Source organism: Nothoprocta perdicaria, unplaced genomic scaffold (genome assembly GCF_003342845.1).
Source record: "Nothoprocta perdicaria isolate Ctin4 unplaced genomic scaffold, notPer1 scaffold_92, whole genome shotgun sequence".
NCBI lineage: Eukaryota > Metazoa > Chordata > Aves > Tinamiformes > Tinamidae > Nothoprocta > Nothoprocta perdicaria.
The window spans coordinates 1,403,854-1,429,887 of NW_020456221.1; the positions used below are offsets into that span (position 1 = coordinate 1,403,854).

General features: G+C 35.2%; 1 protein-coding gene across 2 annotated transcripts; it reads right to left on the minus strand.

The window, feature by feature from the left end:
- AP3S1 (adaptor related protein complex 3 subunit sigma 1) lies at positions 1-25,913 on the minus strand. 2 transcript variants are annotated; one of them, XM_026052832.1, is made up of 6 exons: positions 25,808-25,913; positions 21,897-21,988; positions 19,493-19,604; positions 13,058-13,129; positions 9,552-9,659; positions 1-637 (listed from the first exon to the last, which is right to left on the minus strand). In XM_026052832.1, the coding sequence occupies exons 1-6, from the start codon at positions 25,874-25,876 to the stop codon at positions 509-511; spliced, it is 582 nt and encodes a 193-aa protein (XP_025908617.1). In that variant the 5' UTR covers positions 25,877-25,913; the 3' UTR covers positions 1-508. The 2 variants fall into 2 exon arrangements, with proteins under 2 accessions (XP_025908617.1, XP_025908616.1); XM_026052831.1 differs by lacking the exon at positions 1-637 and adding an exon at positions 6,372-6,418 and having other exon boundaries at positions 25,808-25,909.
- Positions 25,914-26,034: the final 121 nt, after the last annotated feature.

Below are 26,034 nucleotides of genomic sequence, written 5' to 3' on the forward strand. Positions count from 1 at the left end.
TAGCAAAAAGTGATTTATTGCAAAGAGCAGATTTCAGACAAACAGGTATATAGAAGTCAAGTTTGTAATCATTTTATTCAGACAGAACAAAAACGTTTAAAGTTTTCATGCAACATTTGCGCTTGAATCTTAAATAATCATAACAGCAGAAGTAGTTAAGGAATGCACTAACTATAGACCTTAGTGAATATACAAAAACCTCAACATTGTAGGTTATACAAAGTAAAGAACATCTTAAATACTTCCCCAAAATACTGTAGCAGCCGAGACACAGTGATATGCCTTACAGGGGCATAGGAATGTAATTTAGGAATCACGCGGGAACTACCCATTTCCTTTAATTTCACTGAGCAAGACGAAAGCAACATTCAACTCCACACAGATTTTTCACATGGTATCTATACAGTACCTTGAGTTTTATCCAAATAGCAAAAGTTAGACATGTCATTTATTTAGTAAACAATTATGTGGTAAACCTCTACTACATTTTTTACCTGGAGTAGCCATGTTATTTAAAAGAGGGCAGATTTGGCACTTTTATACTGATGTCACCAATATTAATATTTCTTGGGATCTCTGGCAAGTTCATATTCTTCACAGCAGAAACAGCCCGGGCCGGAGCTCCTGCTAAACCAGCCTGTATATAAAGTGAAGAAGAAAAAAACAAGTCAGACAAAGTTGATAACAAGAAGAATCATTAGCAGTTACACACACAACTAAATTTTAAAATAATTGCATGGTTACACAATTAGAAAGACCAGATGATAATTTTGTTTGGAATGAAATGGGTTATTTGGAGATATTAAATCAGAAAGAGAAAACAGTTCACACATTTCTTTTTATATGGTGAAACATGTAATGTCAACTTGATGAAAAAGTATGCAAGGAAGAATAGGGGGTTTATTAAAGAGTATGCAATATGCAGACCGTAAAACATTTAAGAGTATTTAAAGGCCAATATGCTGTCTTTGTCTTTTATCTCCTCTAAAAGCTAGCACAGCACAGTTTTAAGTTACTGAATGCTAATTGAACCATATTACTTATCTAAATGCATGCAAGTAAGAGATAATTCAAGCTGGCTTAGCCTGATTTGAAAAAGGCTAAACACTTTGGGCATGTAGAACTACTACAGACCCACTGAAGTGCAATAACGCATTATCCCACAGAATCTAATTAAGAGCTAACAGGGGCCTAAAACATTATATAATGACCTGGTTATGCTAATCTGAATATTAAAGTACCTATTCTGTGTTATACTCCTCTACTGCAGTTTCTCCCTGCATTTAAAGTCCGAGATTTGTTGTATTAGTACATAAATTTAACAATACAGAAGTCTACTTTTATCACTAACTTCCACAATATTCTACCTTTTAGATAAAATAACCATTAAGTTTACACATTAAGGTTTATTACTGAAATGCTAATAAATACGACTTGCAACTCAGAATTCTTAAGACATACTTTCATACTTAATCTGAAGTATTTTTTCAGAACTTCAATGCTTTAAGGGATGTTTCAAAAAAAAAAAAAAAAGAGCATTAAAGATACTATCAAAAAGAAAAAAAAGAAAAATCACAGAAGTAATTCTCAGAATTTGTAGACCCAATAAATCCAATAATCTACAAGAAATGAAGTAACATGCTAAGGAATTGGTCTTGCAACAAAAGACTAAACATGTAAAAAAAGAGAATTAAGGTCTGAAGAAATCAGTGCACACATAGATAAAATAATTCTGAGAAAGCAATACAGCAAGACAAAAGGAAAACTATCATCTGGAGAAGTCTGCAATTCAGAGCGGATTATTTAATACTATTTGTCAATAACTACTGCCTTTCAGACATTTTCAGGTTCATGAATTCCACTGAAATTGATAGCAATTACAGGCTATAACTATACTGGGGAGTACATTTGACTTCTGTCATGTCAACTTGTACTAATGTTTAAAAGCAGACAGACAACCAATGTACTCTTAACATAACACTGTCAGCTTTTAAAATCCATTCTTTTTTATCACACTATCATAAAAAAGAAACATAAGGTCTAATTAACCACGTAAAATCCTACCGTTTTACTCTAGTTACATCTAGATCTTCTTCCCTTCAAAAATGCCCATAATCAAAATCGATTAATGTTTGTTTTTGAACTAAACCCCTTTCAGACACAGAAGGATTCCCAGAAACCAACACCAGAAAGACAGGAGTCAACTGCTATTCCATCTCTCCTGCTAAACAATTTTATATGTGATATACCAAAGGTTAGAAGGACATGTGGGGAAAGACGCTGAGAAAATCTATCTTAAACCTCTAAGACAACCATATAATTTGCTCTCACTTCGGCCTCTCACAATCAGAATAATCAGCTTGCAGAGACACAGTGTAAGCAAATAAAAGAGTGAAAAAAAATTGAAGTGTCTTTTTCCTTGCCTTGTTTTCATATCACCAGTGGTATCATATTGATTACTTCATAAAAGGAGTGGAACTGAAAAAGCCTTTGAAGGGAAAAGTCTTAACCTAATATTACTGATGCAAATATCCCAAAGCCTGCAAGTCTAAATCTGCAATATCTTGAAAAAGCAGCATTAGGCACCGCAATTCTTTCTTTCTCATTTGCACTTTCAAAGACAGCACAGAAGACAAAATACCACTAAACATTGCCTTTTATATTTATGTATTTTGAAATACCCACTTCAAATCATGAGGTAACTTTCAATGAAGTTTTCTCAGACAAGAAAATAAATGCATTTCTCACTAACTTGGATCTGTTATTTAAATTCTAGAGTCAGTAGCTGGAAAGGAAAAATTAAAGAATCTTTTCAGCAAAACTAAAGTGGAGCAATGTAAACTGTTTTCCACAAGGGAGGTGAAAATACTCATAAAGTATTAACAGAGGTAATGAATCACACAGTTTAGAACTTACACAATGGGAAACCAGAAAAATATTTTAAATGATGGACATGGTCCACATAGACAGGCATGGCTGGCAATTTAAGAGATGCTTTCTAGGTGACTAGGATGGAGACTCCTTAGCCTAACTTAATGAGTTAATTGTTTTTAATGGACATAAAAAAAAAAAAGCTTTAGTATAGCTGATCGTTATTTTTACCTACCTGCAGCTATCCTCTTTACACAGACTTACAGTCCCTGCCCCCGCCCCAAAGGCATAGGATACAATGGAGACACAATTGAGAATTATTCAAAATACCAAAATTGACACAACCATTGCCCTTCCACCCCCCTATACAATAACAACTTCCAACAGTCACATTCCATTAGGACCACTCTGGCACAGGATCACTGAAGATCCCTGGCAAAAGTATTGGGGCACTACAGATTAGCTTTTTTTTTTTTTTTTTTTGGCCAGCTTCTTTTGCTATTTTGTACTGGAGTAGAGAAAAAAAAATCAAACTATTGCACTTTGTCTTCCTGGAATTCTCTATACTAAGCAGTCTTGTGATTGCCTCAATGTATATATATATAATATTGACACAGCAGAAATCTATTTATGAGAATTAATGTCATAACTTTATAAAGCACAATACAGTCACACAGTACTTAAAAGAAATATTTTGCAACAAAATGTTCAATGAAATGCTAGAAAAATACTTAACCTTCAAAACTGAGTAACTAATAAAGGTTATTTTTAATGATACTATATCTGAATGCCTTTGCATTGCTTTTTAATAAGTCAAACAGTAAAGTGGCATGCAGACCTGAAATTTATTATTTCTTTTACAGAAAGTAAGCTACATCTAAAAAGACAAATGTACTACAGGAAATGTTTCCAGTCCAGTATCCTCTTAAGCAGTTTATAGCTAGTACTTGATGAAAATGTCATAACTAACATTGTACTATATGTATTCCAACTGTCCTTATTATCAAATAATTCATCAGGTAAGTTGATGAGGTGCAAAGGAAAAAGAAAAAAAACAAAACAAAAACACATGTGGCAAGCTTCGAACATGCGGTGAATGATGAATATTCACAGCAAGCAAATGACAAGCGAAAATGAAACTTCAGACAGATACGAAATTTCAGGAATACATAACAAATTGCATACAGCTGGTATTACAAAGAGCCAAAACGCCATATTTTTGCCACAGCTGCTTTGCATTCTCAATTTCATTTGTTACTCAAGATCGTAGTTTAATCTTGAAACAGTGTATTTTAATAGTTTAGCTTCAGTTAGTGCAAAAAATGCTTATAAATACACATATACACTTTTTAGAGTGAATGAATAATACCACATAAGCAAAAAATAATGCTATTTTAAAGACTGAAATAAACACATTTAATAGTCAAACTTTTATTCTACTTGTCCTAGTTTAACAAGTGAGAAATATGAACTGTTGCTAGTTTACTAGGTGATTATTTACTACAAAAATCAATTTTCTTTCTAATCACCACTTTTCCTTTTAATGTCCCACCAATGTTAAATGAAGGTGATCCCAGATACATTGATTTTATTCTTAAAAAACTTCAAGAGTATTAGGAAAAGTATTGCAGATCACAAATTTAGTTAATATGCATATTGTTTTTTTGATATATAAATAGGAAAAAGAATCAGATTGACATTGCAAACAGCTTTACACAGAACTAGGCATCATTAGAATAGAGATATAAAAATACACAGCCTACTGGAAAGTGAAATAACAAATTTTTGCAAAACCAACCACTCTTTTCCAGATATAATAGAGGCACTAGGATCTGTCTGCTGCTGGTGTTTCATACCAACCTGTCTTTCCAGAACAAGTATGACTTCAAAGCAGCAGGGTTATGAAAGAATGAAAGGATGCAATACATAATATAAAGGAATGATCATGTCCCTTGCTTATGAGGTTAAATAAATGAACATAATTAGAGAAAAAACAAAATGAAGTCTGCAAGTATATCAAAATGAGGCCAAACAGATAAGAAGACTTAAGACGTACTCTTAGAAATTTTAAGCACTTGAATCACAAAGAGTAATGGATGGGAATGATTAATTATTTGTTTATTTGTTTTTCATTGCCAGACCCAAAAATAAAACAGAACATGTGTGAGCAGAACAGAAATAAGAAAAAAAAAAAAAAAAGCTTTGTTCAAATAAATAAAAGAAATAAACAGAAACCAAGCTCCCTAACCTTACAATTAAATATGAGTATATTAAAAGTGTTGACATACTAGGTAGAGGAAGGTTATTCCCTTGATTTTCTTCATGTGTTATGGCATGCTTTAAATTTAGGTAGTGTTTCATACTAGCCAAAAATATTTTTTAACTAATGTTTTAGAATTTAATGCTATCAAACCTAGTTACAGAGTAATACTTGCTAAATGTTGATGTATTACATAATTTATCCTAGAAAGATCATGGAAAAAGCCAACAGCAAAATTATTTGGAAATAAAATGAACAAGCTTCATCTGCTTAAGATTCCAGCTATTTAAAATACCCGCAGTTTGAATACACAGATACTTAGGGTGGTAATGAATTTTGAAATAGTGTAATCAACATTATTGAGATTCACACTGCCATGCTCAACTGAATGTTTCAGACAGCGAACAGGGGCACAACAACCAGAAACTGAACTCAGACATGCATTTTTCTCCTTACTCAATTCCCTTTCATATGCATGGTCAATGACTGGGGTTAGCAGGATCTCTACTAAAGCAAAATCCAGTGATCTAGATTGTAAGAGCAGCAAATGTACAAAAGAAGCTTAGCACATGCTGACGACCCTTCTCATTGTTATGTTTGATACAATTAGAGTCAAAAGATCACTGGAAATACTTCTACATAATCTTCATGAAACTAAATAAATTTATTGCATAAATATACAACTATTACGGTTTGCCCTTTTTCTCCCCCTTCATTCTGTTTACCTGCAACTTTTTCTAAAACTTCGTTTCTCTTTTCAAGAAGGCCCAAGTTCCTTATATTTATTTCAAACACTAAGTTGTGAAGCAGGAGAGTACATATTAATGCGTTTTAGATTAACAAGGAGAAAACACCCCCACTCACAGAACTACTTCTACTACATCATCATATAATATTCACTATCTGCATTCCAGTTTTATTCAGATAGTTTGGAAGATATTTAAGTCCATACAAGTTTGTATTTATTTCTTAAACAATGATATAAAGAAAAGTTAAATTCTAAAATGCAAGAAGAGAAATAAAATAAAAAATATGATGTCAATGGAAAGCTAGTAAAATACACTAGAGCCAAGAAAAAGATGAGGGAACTACAAGAAGAAACTAGCACAAAAAGTAGGCTACAAGGACTAGTATGGGTATTTTAACACATAATTTTTGAGTCTGGCCTACATAATTTATTGCCTTTGACATCATTTTGCTTTCCCTTTTTGTTAAAAGAACATTTTTTCTCAAAGTCAGCAATACCTGTGTCTACCTGTCCTGTCTGGGAGACTGAAAGATAAAGGTCTGTAAGAGAGAAGAATGGAAAGAGCTAGAAAAGATCAGGAGGTTCGGAAAAAAATGAGGTCCAACTTAAGTCTAAATCACACGCAGTTGAACACTCCAAATAGAAAAGAGGTAGCCCAAGTTTACCTATAAAACCTTTAGCAGCTCTAGATAATATCCCAGTGACCCCTCTCCCAAAAATTCCCCCCCTTAATCATAATGAACCTTTGGGGTTATGAAGATTGACCAGAAAACCATTCACAAATAAACACTAGACTGTAAAGGTACGGAATCACATTAAAAACAGCATTTCTCAGGGTGGAAATGTGACTTCCTTTGTAGTCAGTCCAAGTTATAGAAACGCAGAATTAGAAATCAAAGCTAGGGACTCCATCAATATTATTTAAAACATGAATCTTTGCTGAAAACTAAGTCGTTGAAGTAATAATTTTACTAAAATATTTGTGAATTTCATCTTCTTTACTAAATTCCAATTGAAAGTCTTTGTAAAAACCTAATAGTATACATGACCATATATTTAATGTCAAATGACTACATGTTACACATTAAAAGATAGTCATGTGGACACATTAAAAAATTCAAATCACTACTGAAAATGTAGCTAAGTCAGAAATTCATTAACTCATCATTTTAGCTATAAAAGAAAATCCAGCCTTAGCACAGCTACTTTATAGATGCAAGAATTATGACCGAGGTCTAAGAGGCCAAGCATGCTAAAATGTGAGTGCTGTGGTATATGCGGCAGTCCTACGAGCTATAGGCTATATTAACAACAATTTCTGAATGCTTGTACTGATTTATTCCTTCTTTCAATTAAAAGAGATTGAAAACTAAGAAGATCCACTAGTTTTGATTTCTTAGTGTCCTCCATTCAACACAAATAATATATTAAGTTATTACTCATTTTTGTTTGCCCAAATTGGATATGACTGTATCTTGAAAATAACATCTTCAAGAAAGACGTTAAAAGACTTACAGTTTTGATCAAAAAAAGACCAAAGGAAAAGAAATAACAATCTTGAAATTTCTGAGCACATACATGTTACCAGTGATAATCTGAGTAAATATTTACCAGATTTGGGAAAGTATCTAAGCATTATAACCACCATGAAATTTGAAAGAAATCATCACTGAACTCAAAAAAAAATGCACTGTGGCAAGCAGAATATGAAAATTTCTACTTTATCCCAGTCACTAAATGTTTTAATTTATGACAGCTACTTCTCTACTCTCTAGAACTCAATGCTGAATTTTAAAAAAAAAAAAAAAAAAAGAGCTGAAGCTGAATCTCTGAATCTTAAAAAAAATTGCTATTTGCATTGTATAATTGTGTATTTGCCTTGTGGCTTTAAGCTCTATATGCTCTTTTGTATTTTACAGCACCTGATTATATACTAAAGGCATCTTACAAGAGAATGACTTACAGATGAATAATGGAAAAGAGCAAATATTGTGGCTGACTACACTGAATTGATGGATTCCAGATGATTAATCATAAATTGGTCTACAGTTGATTTGGTAACAACATAATTAAGAATAAATACTTTAAATAAATGTTTTTAGGTAGAAAAGATATGAGCCTAATACAATGTAGATCAAAGCTGATTTTAGCTTTAGGGACTTTAAATTAGCCTTGTACCAAATAAGAGAAACATATGTATAAATAGACCATTCATATATAGCCTTATTTTACAAGAATAATACCAAATATCCGTCTCTGTGATCAACAGCTCATTCTGAGTTTGTGTAAAATGTCAAAGTGAGCATTTTGAGCATCTTCACAACCTACAATAAGATCCTTCTGGGTATGTACTGCCATGCATATCATTATAGCACCTATTTTTTTCCTGTTTTTTACACAGTGTTGTCCTGCTCCTAGGCACAGTTAGGAAATTTCATAAAACGGACAATTAAATGTATTAAAAGATTCCAGGTGGTGCAGTGTGTCATGTTGCAGCATTAGAAAAAAAATGTACATTGAACCACAAAAAAAAAAAAAAAAAAAAAAAAAGAAAAGCTGAAGAATTCACCTCTTGGTTTGCTAGATATGTTTAAGATACATATTTAAGATAGATCTCAGTGTATTATCCTCATTTAGTGTCTTTCCACATTTATGCAACTTGCAATATTTCTCTCCAGCTAGCTGACCTCAGTGTTAGAAAAAGTCCCAATTTTGTCTTTTTTTTAAAAACAAACTCGAAAAATAATATGTTTCCCGAATTAGATAATGCATTCTCTAGAATTACTGTGTCTCATCGACAAGAATCTATCACAGACTTAGCTAAGATGTGTTAACAGTATACTGGCTAACAAGATACATCTGATATTAAAGAATGTCACAGCTGAAGTCGTTCCAAAAGTAGCTCTTTAATATTTCAAGTTCCTTTCCTAAATACAAGTTCAACACTATTAAAGACAAGCACTTTAATAGTCAGAACTGTAAAATCCAAAGCTTAATATGAAATTACATGGCTACCTTGTCCACTGAAAAGAAGATTTCCATAAGTTATGCAAGTATCTCTTGCTTATACTGATGTGAGCAAATACAAAATATGATCTTCCCATTCGAATATGCTCACCTGAATACTAAGTGTTCATATTGCCAAAATGGCAGATTTCGTATTATTTTAAAGGAATTAAGTGAGGCTTTAAATCTGCCACATGCCCACTTCACTGCAATTTATTATTTTGTGCTTCAGAACCATTGCAACACTAAATACACTGTCATTTATTTCAGATGCTAGAAACATACTAGCAGACAAGAATATGCAATACATAACTACCAATTCTTACCTAGTTTCATTTAAATTTTAAACTCTCTAGTGGGTTTCAAAATAAAAAAAAATGCTAGAAATAAAGGTTTTTCTGTAAGAGATTCTTATAGAATTATTGCTGTACCCCAATAGCAATGATAGGCACTGCTATTAGATTAGAAGAGTAAAACTAATCAGCTAGCCTGTTAAGTAACTGTTACACCTGAAAGGCAGCATATACTAACCTTACTATACATCATCAAATTTTAGCACTGTCAACAAGCAATTGTGTATAGCATGGTATTAAATGACAAATAGTATTATACAGTATGCACTTAATATGATCATGTTTTTAGATCAGATACTACACTTCTTCTTACCTCAGATTTCTCCAGTTTATTCTGTGCATCAATCTGAGTGACAATTTCATTCATGTTGGTCTCCAAAACCATTCCACCCATCACCATTTCAGCCAATATATTATGAACCTAAAAAAAAGCCACAGGAAATTCTAAAATGAAAAACATCATAAAAACATCTAGATACTGAGTCTTCAACCCAGAAAAATTCACTCTGTAAATCACTTGATGAAGATTAATAAATTCTCTAAATTTGAGTACAAAACTCCTAAGAACTTGATGTTTACTTCTCCAGTATCCTTGCTCATATTCCTGTTAAAATCTCAGCAGTTTCACTAGTCAATACTAGAAGAAACTTTAGCATTCATCTATTTTTAGTCCTTAGTGAGAAAACTGCCACTATTAACAAGAGCTCTAAATAGCATCCATCATAATATCTCTAAAGAGCATATTCCGCAAGATTAAGCAAAATAGTCAGAAATAGGTAAGTAAAAACAACTTTGGGCTAGATTTGTGAAGGAAGAAAGATGTTGTGTTGCTCACCCACCATAAAGTCCTACACAAGGCTCGTAAGCAGAATTAACAGACCTGAGCTGGCAGACTATACTATGAACAAGGACATTTCAAATCTAGAACTAGAATTCACAACCAAGATCTAAAATGAAGGACTAAATAAGCCAAAAGGCAACACTAGTGAAACAGATATATCCAAAATCCATCATGTCTGCATCCCTGATTCAAGGATGTGAGTCCTGGATTATAAACCTCTGTTTCAGACATTGTAAGTGCACAGTATCTAATGACTAATTAAAGCAAAACAAACCAAAAGCTGCCATATATACTGAAGCATAATTCTACTATTTTAGATATTACTGTCATTTCCCTGTGCATCAAGTATAGAAGTAAATTTCTATAAAAATCAGTTAGTTTAAAAGTAGCAAACATTAAATTATAGTAAAAAACTACTACACTTTCTGTTTTAGTGACATACCTAAAGAACATTATTGACAAGTTGTTCCCCTGGTAAATCATTCCTTTATATCCATAGAGAAATATAATAAATGTTTGATGAAGCTGCTGAATAGAGTCAAATATTTAAGAGTCAAATATTTGTGAAAAGGATTAAAAATCCTTATTAAGCTATTCTCTCTCTTCAAGTAAGTATATAATATGTGCCTGATCACATACCCAACTGAAAAGCACACTGGACCAAAGAATTAATTTTCCTGATTTGTAATGAAATCTATTTAAAATTTAAAATCAGAATCAGAAAGGTATATGCAACCACAATATGCTTTACACTGACAAACTCACTGAGAAGAATTACCAACATTCACCCTTTTTACTTATTGGGTATGGAAACAGTTTACAGCTGTACACATATCAGAACTACTATATGCATATACACATACAGCAAGCACTCATGCAAAAAAATAAGAAACCACAGACATAACTCATTGTGATAGGCTATACGAAATACTAAACCTCTGAAAACTAGATGCGCTTGTTATTGGTCACAAATCTGCAATGAATGATTTCTCAGGCAACTACAAAAGACAGAGTCAACAGCTGGAAAGGGAGGAGGGATCACACATACTGACTTTTCAGGCAATTCACTATCTTAGTCATATGGAAGGCTTTATAACACGGACTTGATAAATTTTTACATCATGATGTACACATGTACATTTACATCATGATGTAAAAATTTAAGATGCTTTTATATCAAAAATATCAAAGATGTTGATACTGAAACCATTAAAAATGAATATTAAGACATAAGTGAAATTAATTTTGCTTTCTTAATGAAAAGTCAGTGAGAGAAGAAAAATATAGAAGAAATACCATTTAGCATGACATCTCTACTGGCAATGATCACAAATAAGCGAATGGTAGAGATGATGCACTGTATGTTAAACAAATGTTTCTCCCTAAACTGATCTCAGTCATGGTCCATTCCAAGCCCAACGATGCTTCTAAGCCTCTTCAAACCAAAAACAGAAACATAAAACCTATGAAGTTCTTCATAACAAAATATTCATCTGGTGGTTTTGGCGATATTTTAACATTTTACTAAGCAAGTGTTTTAATGTGCTGTGAAATGTAGAGTGCTTTCCCTTTTCTCATGAGCAATGTACTGGCTTATAGCACGACTGGTCAATAACTTAAGTCTGTCCCTACAAAACTGAAAATTAATAAAACAAACGAAAAAAGACTTTAAGTGTCACTAAAAATACTGTACAGCTGCACAAGCACCATCGCTTTTTACTGCACAATAAGAGATAACTAGATCTAAAAGAGCAACTGTTTTAGAAATCTGCCTTACTTTGCCTTTTTTTTTTTTTTTTTGCTTTTTGTTCATAGTTTGAAAATTCCAGACAGAATCCCAGAATGGCCTGAGGTTGGAAGGGACCTCTAGAGATCATCTAGTCCAACTCCCCTACTCCAGCACAGACACCCAGAGCACGGGGCACAGGGCGGCATCCAGGCGGGTTTGGAAGATCTCCAGAGAAGGAGACTCCACAGCCTCCCTGGGCAGCCTGTGCCAGGGCTCTGTCACCCTCACAGTGAAGAAGTTCCTTCTCATATGGAGAGAGAATATTTAATGGGATTTTCATTTAGAGTTTTTTGTAAATTAACTAAAATATTTGTTGAAAATTATTTGTCATAAGTCAAAATTTAAGAAAATACCATTTTGTCATTAATAATTTTAGTAGTTAAGAACTTAACCACTATGAGGTAAAATATTCTTTGGGAATATATAAAGATAGTACAGAGCAGTCACATATGTGTTCTGCAGCTACGGATAAAGCTTAAACACCTTTCCACACATGGCCTGCAAGACTTGGGTTCTCTAAACTCAAGAGTGTTTAATACAAGTTTGCTCAATTTCAAAGTGTTAATTTCACACAGTGAATATGTTACTATTCTGAGTACACTTTAAGTGATATTTGCCCCTTTTTCCTCTCAAGTCATCTCCTGTTGATGCAAAAAGAGGTTCCCAGGTGGAAAAAAATGACTGTGCAGAAACTGATAGCCAATTTAGTAAATAAGATTCTTATTCCTGAGAGCTTGGAATGTTCAAACAAAACGGTATTTAAATGCTTGCAGAAAAGACAATAGTGGTTTGAAATTTGGAAGAGAAAGCACCACACAGCACCATAGCATGTTAAAGGCAACTGCCAAACTCAAACGGAAAAATCCCTGCAAAAAAAAATATAAGTAGCAAAACTTCTAAACATAAATAAAAATAGAATAAATCATTTCTTAAAAATCCAGTCATACTCTGAAAAACAAAAGAATTTCCAGGTGTCAGCAGTATTACAATTATTTATGCAATAAAACTGCACAAAATAAATGTATTATTTTTCTTTAGAAAGACAAATTCTAGCATACTTTTCAAGTTTCAGAAATGTGTTGATAGAAACTGCCTAGGTTTCAGTGAAAGCAAAAGTAAGATCAATTGAGTATCAGTTGAACCAGACATTTTACATGATAAGTAATATTAAAGGAGCTCATCACAGTACCTTGTCTACGTGGAAAATTAAATCCAGCTCACAGACATTTTCAAAACATTTGTCTAGTGTTTCCACAAATACCTGTAGAGGGGAAAAAAAAACAAGGTCAAGCTTTAACAGAAACTCAATTGTTCCACTAGTTGAGATGAGCAAATACAGAAAATACACATGATGTAGTTTTTCACTCACAAAAATTACTGACATAATGATTTTAACCAAACCTTACTCGCAGTAAGTTGGAGGGAAAATCTGTTTGTATAAGTCATTTTGTAACTCTGCTAAACAAAACATTTTATTTTTAAAATTTAAATCTTGGGAAAAAAGCAACAGAACTGTGCTACAATTTTCACATCTGTGATTCAGAGTTTTCCTTCTCATTTTATTAAAACCCATTTATTAAGCAAAATACTATGTTTTGTTGCTGCTGTCACTTTTTTAAAAACCAGTGACTACATCGCAAGCATCTCAGTTAACCAAACTAGAGTTAACTTTGCCAGATAGAGACATCCACAAGGGCTCCTTGTAAGCTAGTATAGTTTGTTAGCATCACTGCTTCATGAAACAGCTCAGGAAGTGGTATGGCAGATTTCACTATAGCAAGTGATCAGGAGTAGTCAGCATGGATTCACCATCACGAACCTGATGGCCTTCTATGACAGAAAGATGGGGTGGATGGACAATGGAAAAACTACGATGTTGTCTACGTTGACTTCAGCAAGACTTTCAACATTGTCTCCCACAACATCCTCATGGAGAAGCTCAGGAAGTGTAGGTTGGATGAGGGGACAGTGAAATGGACTGAGAACAGGCTGGATGGCAGAGCTCAGAGGGCAGTGATAAATGGGGCCGAGTCCAGTTGGAGGCCTGTGGCCAGTGGTGTCCCACAGGGGTCAGTACTGGCCCCGGCGCTCTTCAATTTGTTCATCAATGACCTGGACGAGGGCACAGAGGGCACCCTGAGCAAGTTTGCAGATGACACCAACCTGGGTGGGGTGGCCGACACTCCGGAGGGCTGTGCTGCCATCCAGAGGGACCTGGACAGGCTGGAGAGTTGGGAGAGAGGAACCTCCTGAGGTTCAGTAAGGACAAGTGCAGGGTCCTGCACCTGGGCAGGAATAACCCCAGGCACCAGGACAGATTAGGGGTCGACCTGCTGGAGAACAGCTCCACGGAGAGGGGCCTGGGAGTCCTGGTTGACACCAAGTTAACCATGAGGCAGCAGTGCCCTCGTGGCCAAGAAGGCCAATGGGATCCTGGCTGCATCAGGAGGATGTTGGCAGCAGGTGGAGGGAGGGCATCCTGCCCCTCAACTCCAGTGAGGCTGCACCTGGAGTATTGGGTGCATTTAAAAAATTGTCCAAGAGACCTCACAAAATTTAAGTAGTGACTCTAGAAACTACGTAGGCCTTTGTTTTGGAGGAAACAGTACAAGAAGAATGATACACAGTACTTGGTAAATTATATGATAAATTGCAGTGCCCAGCTGGTAAGGAAACATGTCATTGGTATACTTAACAATATGTCGAATAGGGCTGATGCCTCACACAAATATGGCATGATTCCTGAACAGTATTTTATTCATCACATTCCATTGCTGCTAATTACTACTATTAATCACCACCATTTTAGAGTCAAATTACATCAAACTTTTTCAGTGCACTTACAGATTATTCTTTAACATGAACACATAATTTAAAGCAAAAACACTGAGCATTTTCTTAAGCAAATGCAAGACAGGTCACTGACAGCAATTGACAAACTAAATGGAGGAGTTTCTGTTAAATTTCACTGAAATTAAATAAAGCCAGCCTTTTTCTTCAAGTAGTTGTTAATTTGCTGTGACGGTAAGCCTTCTGTAAACAACAAAGACCAGCAAGTTAATAAACTACCTTAAGCAGCACAAACTACATAGTCCACAATAATGTGCAGCAACACTACTGACCAGAAACGCTTTCTTACTTTCTTTGTATCTGAGCAGAATGAGAATGCAAAGATAGTGCTGTCTGATATCAGCTATAGAAGGGGTAGAGATCTAGATCGCAGAATCACAGAATATTCAAGGTTGGAAGGGACCTCTAGAGATCATCTAGTCCAACCTTCCTGCTCAAGCAGGCACACCTAGAGCATGTGGCACAGGGCGGCATCCAGGCAGGTTTTGAAGACCTCCAGAGTAGGAGACTCCACAACCTCCCTGGGCAGCCTGTGCCAGGGCTCTGTCACCCTCACAGGAAAGAAGTTCCTCCTCACCTGGAGATGGAACTTCCTGTGTTTCAGCTTATGCCCCTCATCCTATCTCTAAAAGTCCCTTCCACCCTTAACCATTCGGTGATTCTGGGATTCACTACAGTTTTGGTTGACTGCTCATTATAATAAGTTGTGCTAAAGCAGACACAGACTTTAAGGACTTCAGTAATTACTTCAGATGTGTCAGACATGCAGATCAAAATAACCAAAAGAGGAAAATGTACTACTTGTTTCAGGAAAAACAAACAAACAAAAAACCCACCACATGTCAGTTCAGATAGTTTGTGATGTTACCAGATGAGGAAAACCACCAAACTTTACATGAATCAGAAAACTACAATCTGAGAGATTTTTCCTTTAAAGAACTTCTTTAAAAAGAAAAAAAAAAGTTATGACGGAAATAGATTCTAGTGAAGAAAAAAAAGAAATATACAATCTCAAATAAAGGCCAGAAAAATAAAGACAAAAAGAAAGAGTAAAAATATATTCGTTAAATAATTATGAAGTCAAAATGAATATCTAGCTCCCCCCTGTGTTTAGCTTTTGAAATCAGTCTCTCACAATTTGAAGAAAACATAGTCTGTGCATATGTCCATAAAAGTAAACAAGGGGGAAAAAAAAGGGGAAATTAATTTTTATTAAAAATATATTTACCATGAAAAAAACAGATATATAATAGAAAGTGAATGACAATAATCAAAACATCAAAATGTTAATTGATACAAACACAACAACAGAAAGCAGGAGCTCACTGTACTCAGTAATATGTCAGAAAAACACAAGACAGCATCTTTACAATGAACAGCCAATTTTTAATTAGGCACACTAAGACAAAGAAATAAAATGCATTCAGATCAGAATAACAACATAAACTGAAAAAGCAGATATCTAATCATTTAAATACACCTGAGGCTGGATGCCATCAACTACAAATACTATTAAAAGAAGATGCAAAAGATGAGGAATAAAAAAAAAAGCGAGGCATTGATGAGGTCAAGAAGATTTGATCCTCCTTCCTCAGTTGAACAGCTGTGGTAGATATTAAAAGAATTAAATCTGCCATAGAATATTCTCCCTTTGCTGCTTTTTGCTGCTCAAATACTGCTTAAAACTCTAACTGGTTTGGAACTTAACACTGTTAAAATACACTGTTCTCCACTGACAAGCCTTTTTTTCCTTCTTCAAGAACCTGTGCACATCATTGCAAGCATCTGACATCACTACGGCACTTGCACCCCTTCCCAAATAATAAATCCTTGGAGTAGTCACTACATTTTCCCCACACTTACACAGTATGTTGTAAAACAACAAGCTTTGGCATCTGATATTGTAGCTTTCTTCCAGTGAATTTTACGTAACAGCCACTCAGATTCCACAGAACAGGTGTAGATTGCAGCATAATGAAAAGACTGTAAAAGTCACTCTCTCTGGCTGATCCATCAAAACAGAAGTGTGTTAGTGTTCAAGGAGAACACTTTCAAGATTAAAATGCCAAACAAAATGTTCTCTGTATTCCAGTTTTCATGCCTCTCCTTTACTTTCCTCTCAACTCTGATCTACACAAAAAGCACTACCTTAAAACTAATTTGGTATGTATCTACCAAAATAGTTTTCCCAGCCACTTGTCTCTTCTTTTCTTATTTAGCATAAAAGCACTTCTGCCTGGGCTGATTAATCATTAAGAAACAAGAAATTCACCTTTCAAAATGAAAGGCACTGTATTTTCTCCATACATCTTAATGAAAAACAGCAACTTGAAATATTATCCACTGTTTCCCCACTACTTCTATGAACTCACTGATTTAGCTACTTTCTGGGACAATGCCTTGAAAGTATAGCAATGGGTTAAAAATCTTTTAAAAATAAATAAATAAAAGCTTAAATTGATGCTTAAATTTAAGTGCTTAAGACAGTAAGGTACCACTGGAAATTTCATTCAATTTTTCCTCATGTCTAACTATAGATGCTTAACATTTTCCTTGTAATTGATTTCAAGGTGTTTTAACATGACACTTAAGAGACAAATGAGATCAATCTGAAACAGCTATAGCTAATCACACAATTTACATTAAATTCAAAAGACTGCAAAACCTACAGTACGGTTTTATGATTTTAAAAGTACAGTACAGATGCTGACCTATCTTCCATTCAGTTAATTAAAGTCAGCAAAAAAAAGAATCCTACAAGTGTTTTTATTAAAAAGAAAGAAAATAGATGAAAACTAAGAGCTGAAATTTCCTTGAAGTATTAAGTTAATTATTAAGAGAATGACAGGGAAATTATCTAACTTGTGATGAACAAACGCAGTGCATCTATTAAGTCAGAACCAAGTTCTGACAATGGTGACATAAAGAAGTCTTCCCAGAAGGATTCTAAATACTACCACACACAACAAAAGTATGTGCTTGAAAGGAACTTCAAGCTGCTGTATATAATCTAATCTACTAGAGATTTACTCAATTTACAAGAAAGACTCTATACATACTAGACTGAGTTGTAGGCTGATTTCACCAATCCACTTCCAAGAAATCATAAACCACTCTCTAAATCAGCATTTCTTAAAAAAAAAAAACAGTGCATGTATGATTTATAACAAACTCCAGACAGCTTACTCTCAACTGCACTGACTGTGAGTTACAGTAAACAAAGTAGTATGAAAATGCAGGGACAATCAGGAAAAAAAAACAAAAAAATTGGAACAAACAAAAAAAGCGCAAAAACTTATTTCCTTGAGTGGATGTGCAAATGCATCTATGCATATGGTGCCAGCCCAGACTGTACATGGGACTGAAATCTATTACGAAACTTTGAGAGTACTTTTCCAGTATACGATATGTTTAACCCTTACTGCTATTGCTGACAGAACTGAACAGACAGCTCTTGTGAGCCGTTTTAGTTTCCACACGGGAAACTAAAAAGATTTAACTGTTCTCTGCATCTTTTTGACTAGAATCAAATGACCAGCATATGATTTACAAAAACGAGAACACTGAAAAGGTGCAGATACCAGTGTGAGACTCTCTATGAACAAAATAATACAAATGAAAAAATACCCAAAGTATTCCTAAAAACAGAATTAATATTTCTGTTATCTGCTTCAACTAACTATATTTTATCATGTAATTAAACGCTGGGCCTTAATGGTAAAGATGTGAAATACAGGTATTGACAGATGCAAATCGATCAACAAGTTTCTATCAGAGGATGCAACAATATCATATAACATTTAAGAACAGCCTAATTTGACAGGTTGGCACAAATATTGAGCAATAAGCTCCAAAAACTTGCTTCCACACCAAAAAAGAGAATTTAAGTTACTTCATGTCATTAGAAATAACTGGAAATTGTTAACCATACTATATGCATTTTATATACTACACAGTAGACAAGGGAGTAAAGTATTAGTTGAACTTTGCATAATGGTCCTCCACAATGTAGCCAGTCAGAATGACTGACATAGAGAGTATTCCTTATTAATTCTGATTAAACAGAATATATTGATAAGTATCTGCTTTATCAGAAAAAAAAAAACCTAAGTCATAAGAAATATTAACATGCTTCTTTTCTCACTTCATAAATACTCTTAACACTTCCAGACAAGATACACCAACCACAAGACAACTCTGCAGAATAAACTGCTAAAAATATGCGAGTCCACTGTACATTTCACTCTGTTATCTTATGATGTGGAAATACTGTAGAATGTATCTATGGGCAAGGAAGAAATAAGAATCCAGAAAAACAATTATTCTCTAATCTACACCCAGACATTTGGAAAGACAAGTTGAATCCACTACCTAGAACAGCACTGAACACTGAAGAGCTATTCTGAACATCAATAGGTAACTCTGAGAAGCTGTTTACCTCAGCAAAAAAAGTTCTGCAAGGAATCATGAAGTGTTTGAGACTTACAATGCTTTTTGCACTGAAAAAAAATCAATAGCATGCCTCAAGATTTTAGTCATATAATAAATCAGTGATATGCCAGCTTTTAAGCATTCCAAATATATATATGCAGGGCTAACATAGTTCAGTTTATTACTATTGAATCAAGTTTTTAAACGCTTAACTAGCTGAATGAGATAGAGACCTATGTAATAAGCATCTTATCATTCTGGGTAGAGCCTGTGGGGAAAAATTAAATATTGAGATTCTAAGGTACACAAAAATAGAACATGTACAAGAAAACAAAATACTTACTTGTATTAAATCTAAAATGCCAAGTTCACTTTCTGAAGAATCCACACAGAAAACAAAATACAAGGTGGCATAGTGTCGATAAATTAGCTTGTTGTCAGATCCACCTATTAATCTAAATAGGAAAAGAAAGAGGAAATCTTAGTCAAGAACCCAAAGTATGGGTAATCCCCAAGTTATTTCAGTTAACAGGAGACTTACCTTTGATGACTGGAGCTTTCCCAAACCCAATTATACAACAACATTTATTTTGTGATAAAAATGAAAAAAACAAATGAAAGCCAACAAATCATTAAGACAGCCCAAGTTACATTTACTATGCAAGCACAGCTACTCTTATCCATATAACAGATTATTTACTATGCCGATTTATGCACCTTTTTATTACAATCAAACAGAACAAGCAGGTTGTTCATCCAAATATGGTTGTTATATGTAGCACCATGACACACTAGTGGGCACTGTACAGAAATCAATCTTCAGTATGAAGAACAAAGCATATGCTTAAGTATCATTTCCTGCCCTTCTCAGGGCTACTAAAAGGAGAAAAACAATGCAGACTGGTATTTGATTAAAGGGGGAAGAAAACAAAACAAAACACACCTTAAATTGGATTTATAGTGTGCATCATCACCAGGAATGTATAATATTGTTGTGCTATATAATATTTGATGGTACAAGATGACTGTACTCTAACCACTTGATCCTGATGCAGTGTTAAAGTGCAAGAGATTTTTTCCTATTGCTCACTGAACATCAAGTTCTCATTAGTGAGTAAGAATATATGTACTTTCACTCCTCTGCTGTAGCCTTCCAAAGTGAGATACATGTAACTGTAAGAGCTGTTCTTTAGATCATTAACATTTGCTGTCAGTGGTATGAGTGCTGCTCAAACAGAAATGAAAACATTTTGTAGCCTAAAGCTATACAGCTATGAAGCTCACAATTCTCCGTAACTCTGTACCAGAACTGGGTCACTGAATCACAAGACTTTTGAAAAATGAAGCATCCCTTCATTTTTGTTTTAACCACATGAAATTAGAGGGGGAGGTGGGGAAGGGAAAAGAAAGGAGATGAGAAAAGAAATAAGTAAGTATCCTAAAAGATTTGTTAAACACTCCAACTCGCATTAATCAATGCTCATCCATATGTTCCAGAACACAAAGTTAGTGTACAATTTCTGCTTTCTGGTTTTTTTTTTTTTCCCCTCAATTATTATTGAAGCTATTGAAGGCCACAAATTGCTTGTCTTTCACTTTCAGAGCTCAGTCCAGCATGTTACCACCTTTTAACTAGTTCCAAAAACAGAATCAAAAATATACAGCTGAGCACTTGAAAGAGAAGGATTTTAGTAATAATCTTCATCAGGAAAAAGACATCATAGCTGACATGGTACACGTGTATGTTTAATTAATACTCTGCAGACAGTAAGTGCAAGCATATTTCCATTTTAGAGTTTATAACAGTATATTAAGTGTTCTATATTTATACAGAATATCATAAATTTACTCCATCAGCTATGACCTTTTCCTAGAAGGCAGGTATTCAAAATTTACTTAGCCTTTATGACTCAAAATAAAGTACTCTTCTATTTCAGAATTTATTTCAAATAAAGCAAGACCACAAGCACACATATGCACACACACGACATAATCCATGAAAGGATATTTTAAGTGTGCTTCCCTAAAAAACACACTTTACAGCTTTACAGTTTATACACGGGAAAAGAAATCATGTAAAGAGCATTAGCCTAAACATGTATCTATAAAACATCTGGCCTTAAATCATTTTAGTCATCGATTTTAAGTCGACATTTATTCAAATTACAAGAACAGTGAGGCTCAGAAAATGCTAAACAAGGAACAGAGGAATTGACTGCTAACATCTAACACTTAAAATTCATGTAATATTAGATTAAAAGTCTGGGTTAAAACTACACTAGTGAGCATCTTTTCCGTTTTCTCCTAGCTCACACATCAAGCCCAAACTCTGACAGTAAGGGAAATTGTTTCATTGAAGACCGTCTACTTTTAGGACCTCAAGCCCAAACACCAGCTGAAAAATACTGCAGCTTTCTCAGAACATACGAGAGCTGCTAGTACCCCTTAGAATACAGTCAGATTACAAGGAAGATGGTTAAGTATCATCTGCCTATCTCTTCCCCATCTCATGTCTGAAATGTCTGCATGCAACTAACTCAATTACAGCAGTATTAAAAAAATCTTAATTCATTTTCAGTAGTAAAGAATATTCATATTTAGTGCTGATGTACCATCGTTACTGATGCATTACTACATTTCAGGTGACACTGCAACTTACGTTACAACTGTAGAAACAGTTATGTCACAAGCTCCACAGCTTTTCTACCAGAAAAATATTGGATGTTTGTTTTGAACTTTATACTTACAAGCCTCCTTCTAGGAAATTACAAACATTTTCATCACGTTTCGATACCAAATGGAAAGTTTCTCTGATAATTTGTTGCTGTGTATCTTCACTCTGTAGACGAGAATATTTTTTGATATGAATCTACAACAAATTGATAAGCAATACACAGCACACACCACTAATAAACATAATGTACACGAGCATCCTTAAATTATCAAAATTTTATGCTTTAAATCTGCTGAGAGATGAGATACACATAGCTTTTATGTCACTTCAACATCTCTGTTAGAAAGAGAAGCATTTAAGTGCAAGTTAAACTAACCTACCAGAGGACGAGATTATTGTGAAAAAAAAGTTAAAATTTCTTTAAGATTTTAAAATAGTAAGTCTTAGAAATAATTCCTTCAAATAAATACAATGTATTCAGAAGTTTATCTATGTCCACTTCGACTGAATATTCATAGACACACTTTGAAATTCACATCAGCAGTTACCAGAAAATATACAGCATCATAGCTTTTTGAAAAATCAAAACAAAAACAACCACCCACCAAAACAAACAATCCATCCAAACCCACAAATTATCATTCTTTCTGAAATGGGTCAAAATAAAAAGGTATCATGAGCGACACTCTCTGTTAAGTCACTAAGTTACCATCTAAGGTTTTGCAACTGATGGGACACATTACTTGTAAAATTTGAGTTCACTGGTCTCTTCATGAATTCCCATGACAAGAGTCCTTCTACTACCCCGCCTCAACCCTCCCTCATTCTTTTGCTGCCCTTGTAGAAGGGCAGGGCAGTTTCAACAAATTATTAGTCCACTTAAGCAGACAAAAGAAAAAGCAAATACGTAGAATTTTAATATATTTTAAAACATTACCTGAACTCTTTGCTAAGGTGCTGCACTGACGGACAAGCAACAAGTTAACATGTGAACCTGCAAGACCACTGCTTAGGTGCCAAAGACATGAAGTAGAAATTTTTGTGTATTTTCCCATAACAGCAAAGAACAGAGGTGAGGCTGTGTCACTTCACTAAAAATGACAAATAGTAAACTTGCTGAAGAATGGATACATTTGCAAAACTCACTAAGGCATCAAAACTCATCTTGCTGATGATGTAAAGAGCTTGTACATGGAACTTCTCTGAAGATTCTGGAAGAATCCCCCTAGTAAAGTTGACCATAACACAGTCATGTGTTCTTCCTCCTAATAGTTAAGACAGGGCCAAACAACAACGACTTGAGCAGAGATCAGGAATGGCATCCGATCATCTCCTCTGGATGGACAGCAAGGAGCCCTTCCCTCCCCAAGGATGTTGGGCTAGCAAATTGCTTAAGGTTCAGAGTTGCCTGCACATGCAGGGAGAAAAATGAAACCAGCTTCTGTCAACTCCTTGCAAGGTTGAGAGGCTCCTGCAAACTCAGGGTGAAGGGACAGTATAGCACTTTACCAGGACAAGCAATATTCTGTCCTCAGTTGCACTCATTGCTATTTACTAGTAGATAAGCCCATCACTATGATATCCAATCGTGCCAGTTAATGGTGGGTGTTCTTATCACAAAGATCTTGCCTTGATGGATAAAAAGAACTAACTAAAGCGCATTTGGTGCTGCCCCTCTTGATTACGCTAGTCCTGCCTTTAACAAGCTGGCATGACATGCAGGCATCTTAAAAGTGATTTCAGCAGAGTGCCCTGCATGACTACTAATGAAATAAACCCTGGTACCAGCATATTTTGTATATATTCACCTCACAGTCAAGTGTTATTTTACAAATCAGCTCTGGAATACATAAAGACATTTACAAAAAATGTCAGTAGAGGCATATTGTTCCACGAAGCACAGATCAAGCAAGTGCAGGGACAATGCACGTACTTCAGAGAAAGTGTAACTTTTGTATTCATAAATGGCCTTTACTTTCAAAGTTACTCAGAAACTTCTTTCAAGATTTGAAGTTATAACCACGGGTCTATTGTGTGAAATATATAAGCCATGACACATGCATCTTCATACTTAATTGCTGAGAATTATTACTACTCTACTTAACCACAGATAATCAACAGATAATTATTAATTTTATCCACGACAAGCTTCCCTCCCCTCCCCCAAAAAAGAAAAAAAGTTATACACATGTTCTATCAGTTTTTATTAACACCAAGGAAAGAAATGCATCCTTCACAGATCTGACTCAAGTTAATTTCTCACAAAGGAGGAGAAACTTCTACTTGTAAAAAGAAAAAAAAAAAAGAAATGATTTCCCCCTAGTACTAGTTCAATGGATATCAAAATGTGCATGGATTTAAAAAAAAAATTCATATATAATCCACACAGAGCAACTGTTACACTTGTCAAACAACACAATGTAAAAATAACTTATTTGCAAACCACAGGCTACTGACTCTGGACAAGAAGGTTGACATAATTTTCACCTTACTATATTATTTCAATTTTTCAAATCAGTAGTATTCCCTTCAAATAAGCATATTCACTTATCCTATGCATTTTTAATGACAATAATTAAAGTAATTGGAATAAATGATCAGGAAAAAAAAAATTCTTCTAGTATTTACTACTCCTATCCCTACCTAAGGCTTTGCATTTAACAATATTAATAAAAGACAAAAAAAAAAATGGAAATTGAGAAGTGAATTGCTTTGCATCAGTTCAGGTTTTACATACCAATGTCTTTCATCCACCTACCCTACCAGTTCACTGTTACCTTCCCAAAAAGGAGTGAGGACAGACACAAGAGGAATGAATGCATATGAACATAGATATGTGAAACTGCTTTATTTGGATTTTTTAATTTGAATGGTAAATGAAGTATAGTAACCCAGAATTCAGGAGAAAGGAGAAAAAATGGTTTAAAATATGTATTAGAATTTGTCCATACTGTCCTTCCTATGAGACAGAATGAAATTCTGTCATCCATGCCAAAGGCCTGTATCAGTTACACTCCTTTATTAAAAAGCCTGATGGCGCAACCTGAACTCTCACAGCTCTCGTTTCTCCTTAGACACAAAGTCAGATACATTCCTTTTGACCAAGTTAAATATAACTTGTGGGAACACCAGAAGTGTTTAAAAAAAAAAAAAAATTTAAATGAGATAACATTATTGACATAGAATAATTCTTCCAATGTATTTCTGAGAAGCATCATCTGTTCTCCTGTATTTTTTTTTTTTTATTTTTCCAAGGTCAGCACATGCAGAGTTTTGCCTTTTTGCTATGACTAAAACATTATCTTAAAGCCTCTCATCTTTTAATTAACTACTTTCATTTTGTTTCTTAATTCTCCATGGGCATATCTCCTATTTCTCCAGACTAAATGCTTACACTGCACCTTTTGAGCTACTCTGAAGTCTCCTTTCTACCACATAAATACGCTTTCCAATTCATCCTGTTTCTTTGCATCAGAAGTATTTCCTCTCCCTGCAAGGCTGCATCCTCTTCCCAACTCCAACACGCTGCCACAGTGTGGAGACACGTATCACTGCATGGGCTTTTTAAATAAATAAATAAATAAATAAATAAATAAAGGATTGGGGGGTGAAGGATGAAGCTGTGATCCCACAAATAAGGCCTAATAATGCTGCAGATTAATATTTGCCCTTGAAGTAAGCTGCTTTCCATCTCCTTCAGGAGCACTGAAATGTAAGTTCTAGGATTCTGGAGTATCTGATGGAAAAACATCTTTCCTCACTACGTTACTCAGAACTCCCGTTCATAAAAAACCCGGCGCCCCCCGCTCCCCAAACACCGGGCACCGCCTCCAAGCGGCAACCCGCGGCCGAGCAGCCGGGGCCGCGCTCGGGAAGGAGAGGGGAAGGGAAGGCGGGGAGGGGAAGAGAGCGCGGGGAAGGGCAGGGCAGAGGCCCCGGCGCCTCCGCCCGCCCGCCCGCCCGCGGTGCGCAGTACCGCCGTACATAGCGCTGGTAGAACTTGGAGAGGCGCGGCTTGCCGTGGTTGTTGAAGATGAGGATAGCCTTGATCATGGTGGGGCCGCACGGCCTCGCTCGGCTCCCCACGCAGGGCGCCGGCACCTCACGAGCGCCCACGTCGCCCCGGGCCGTTAACGGCACAACGGCTCTCCTCCCCTCCACGTGACCCGCTGCGTCACCGGGCGGCGGCCCGCGAGGGACAAACCGCCTCG

Coding starts and splice junctions, on each gene's coding strand:
- AP3S1 (XM_026052832.1), bottom strand. CDS start 25,876: ATGATCAAGGCTATCCTCATCTTCAACAACCACGGCAAGCCGCGCCTC. Junction 19,605..21,896: donor AATTTCCTAGAAGGAGGCTT/GTAAGTATAAAG, acceptor TTTCCTATTTAG/ATTAATAGGTGGATCTGACA. Junction 638..9,551: donor ATAAACTGGAGAAATCTGAG/GTAAGAAGAAGT, acceptor CTTTATATACAG/GCTGGTTTAGCAGGAGCTCC.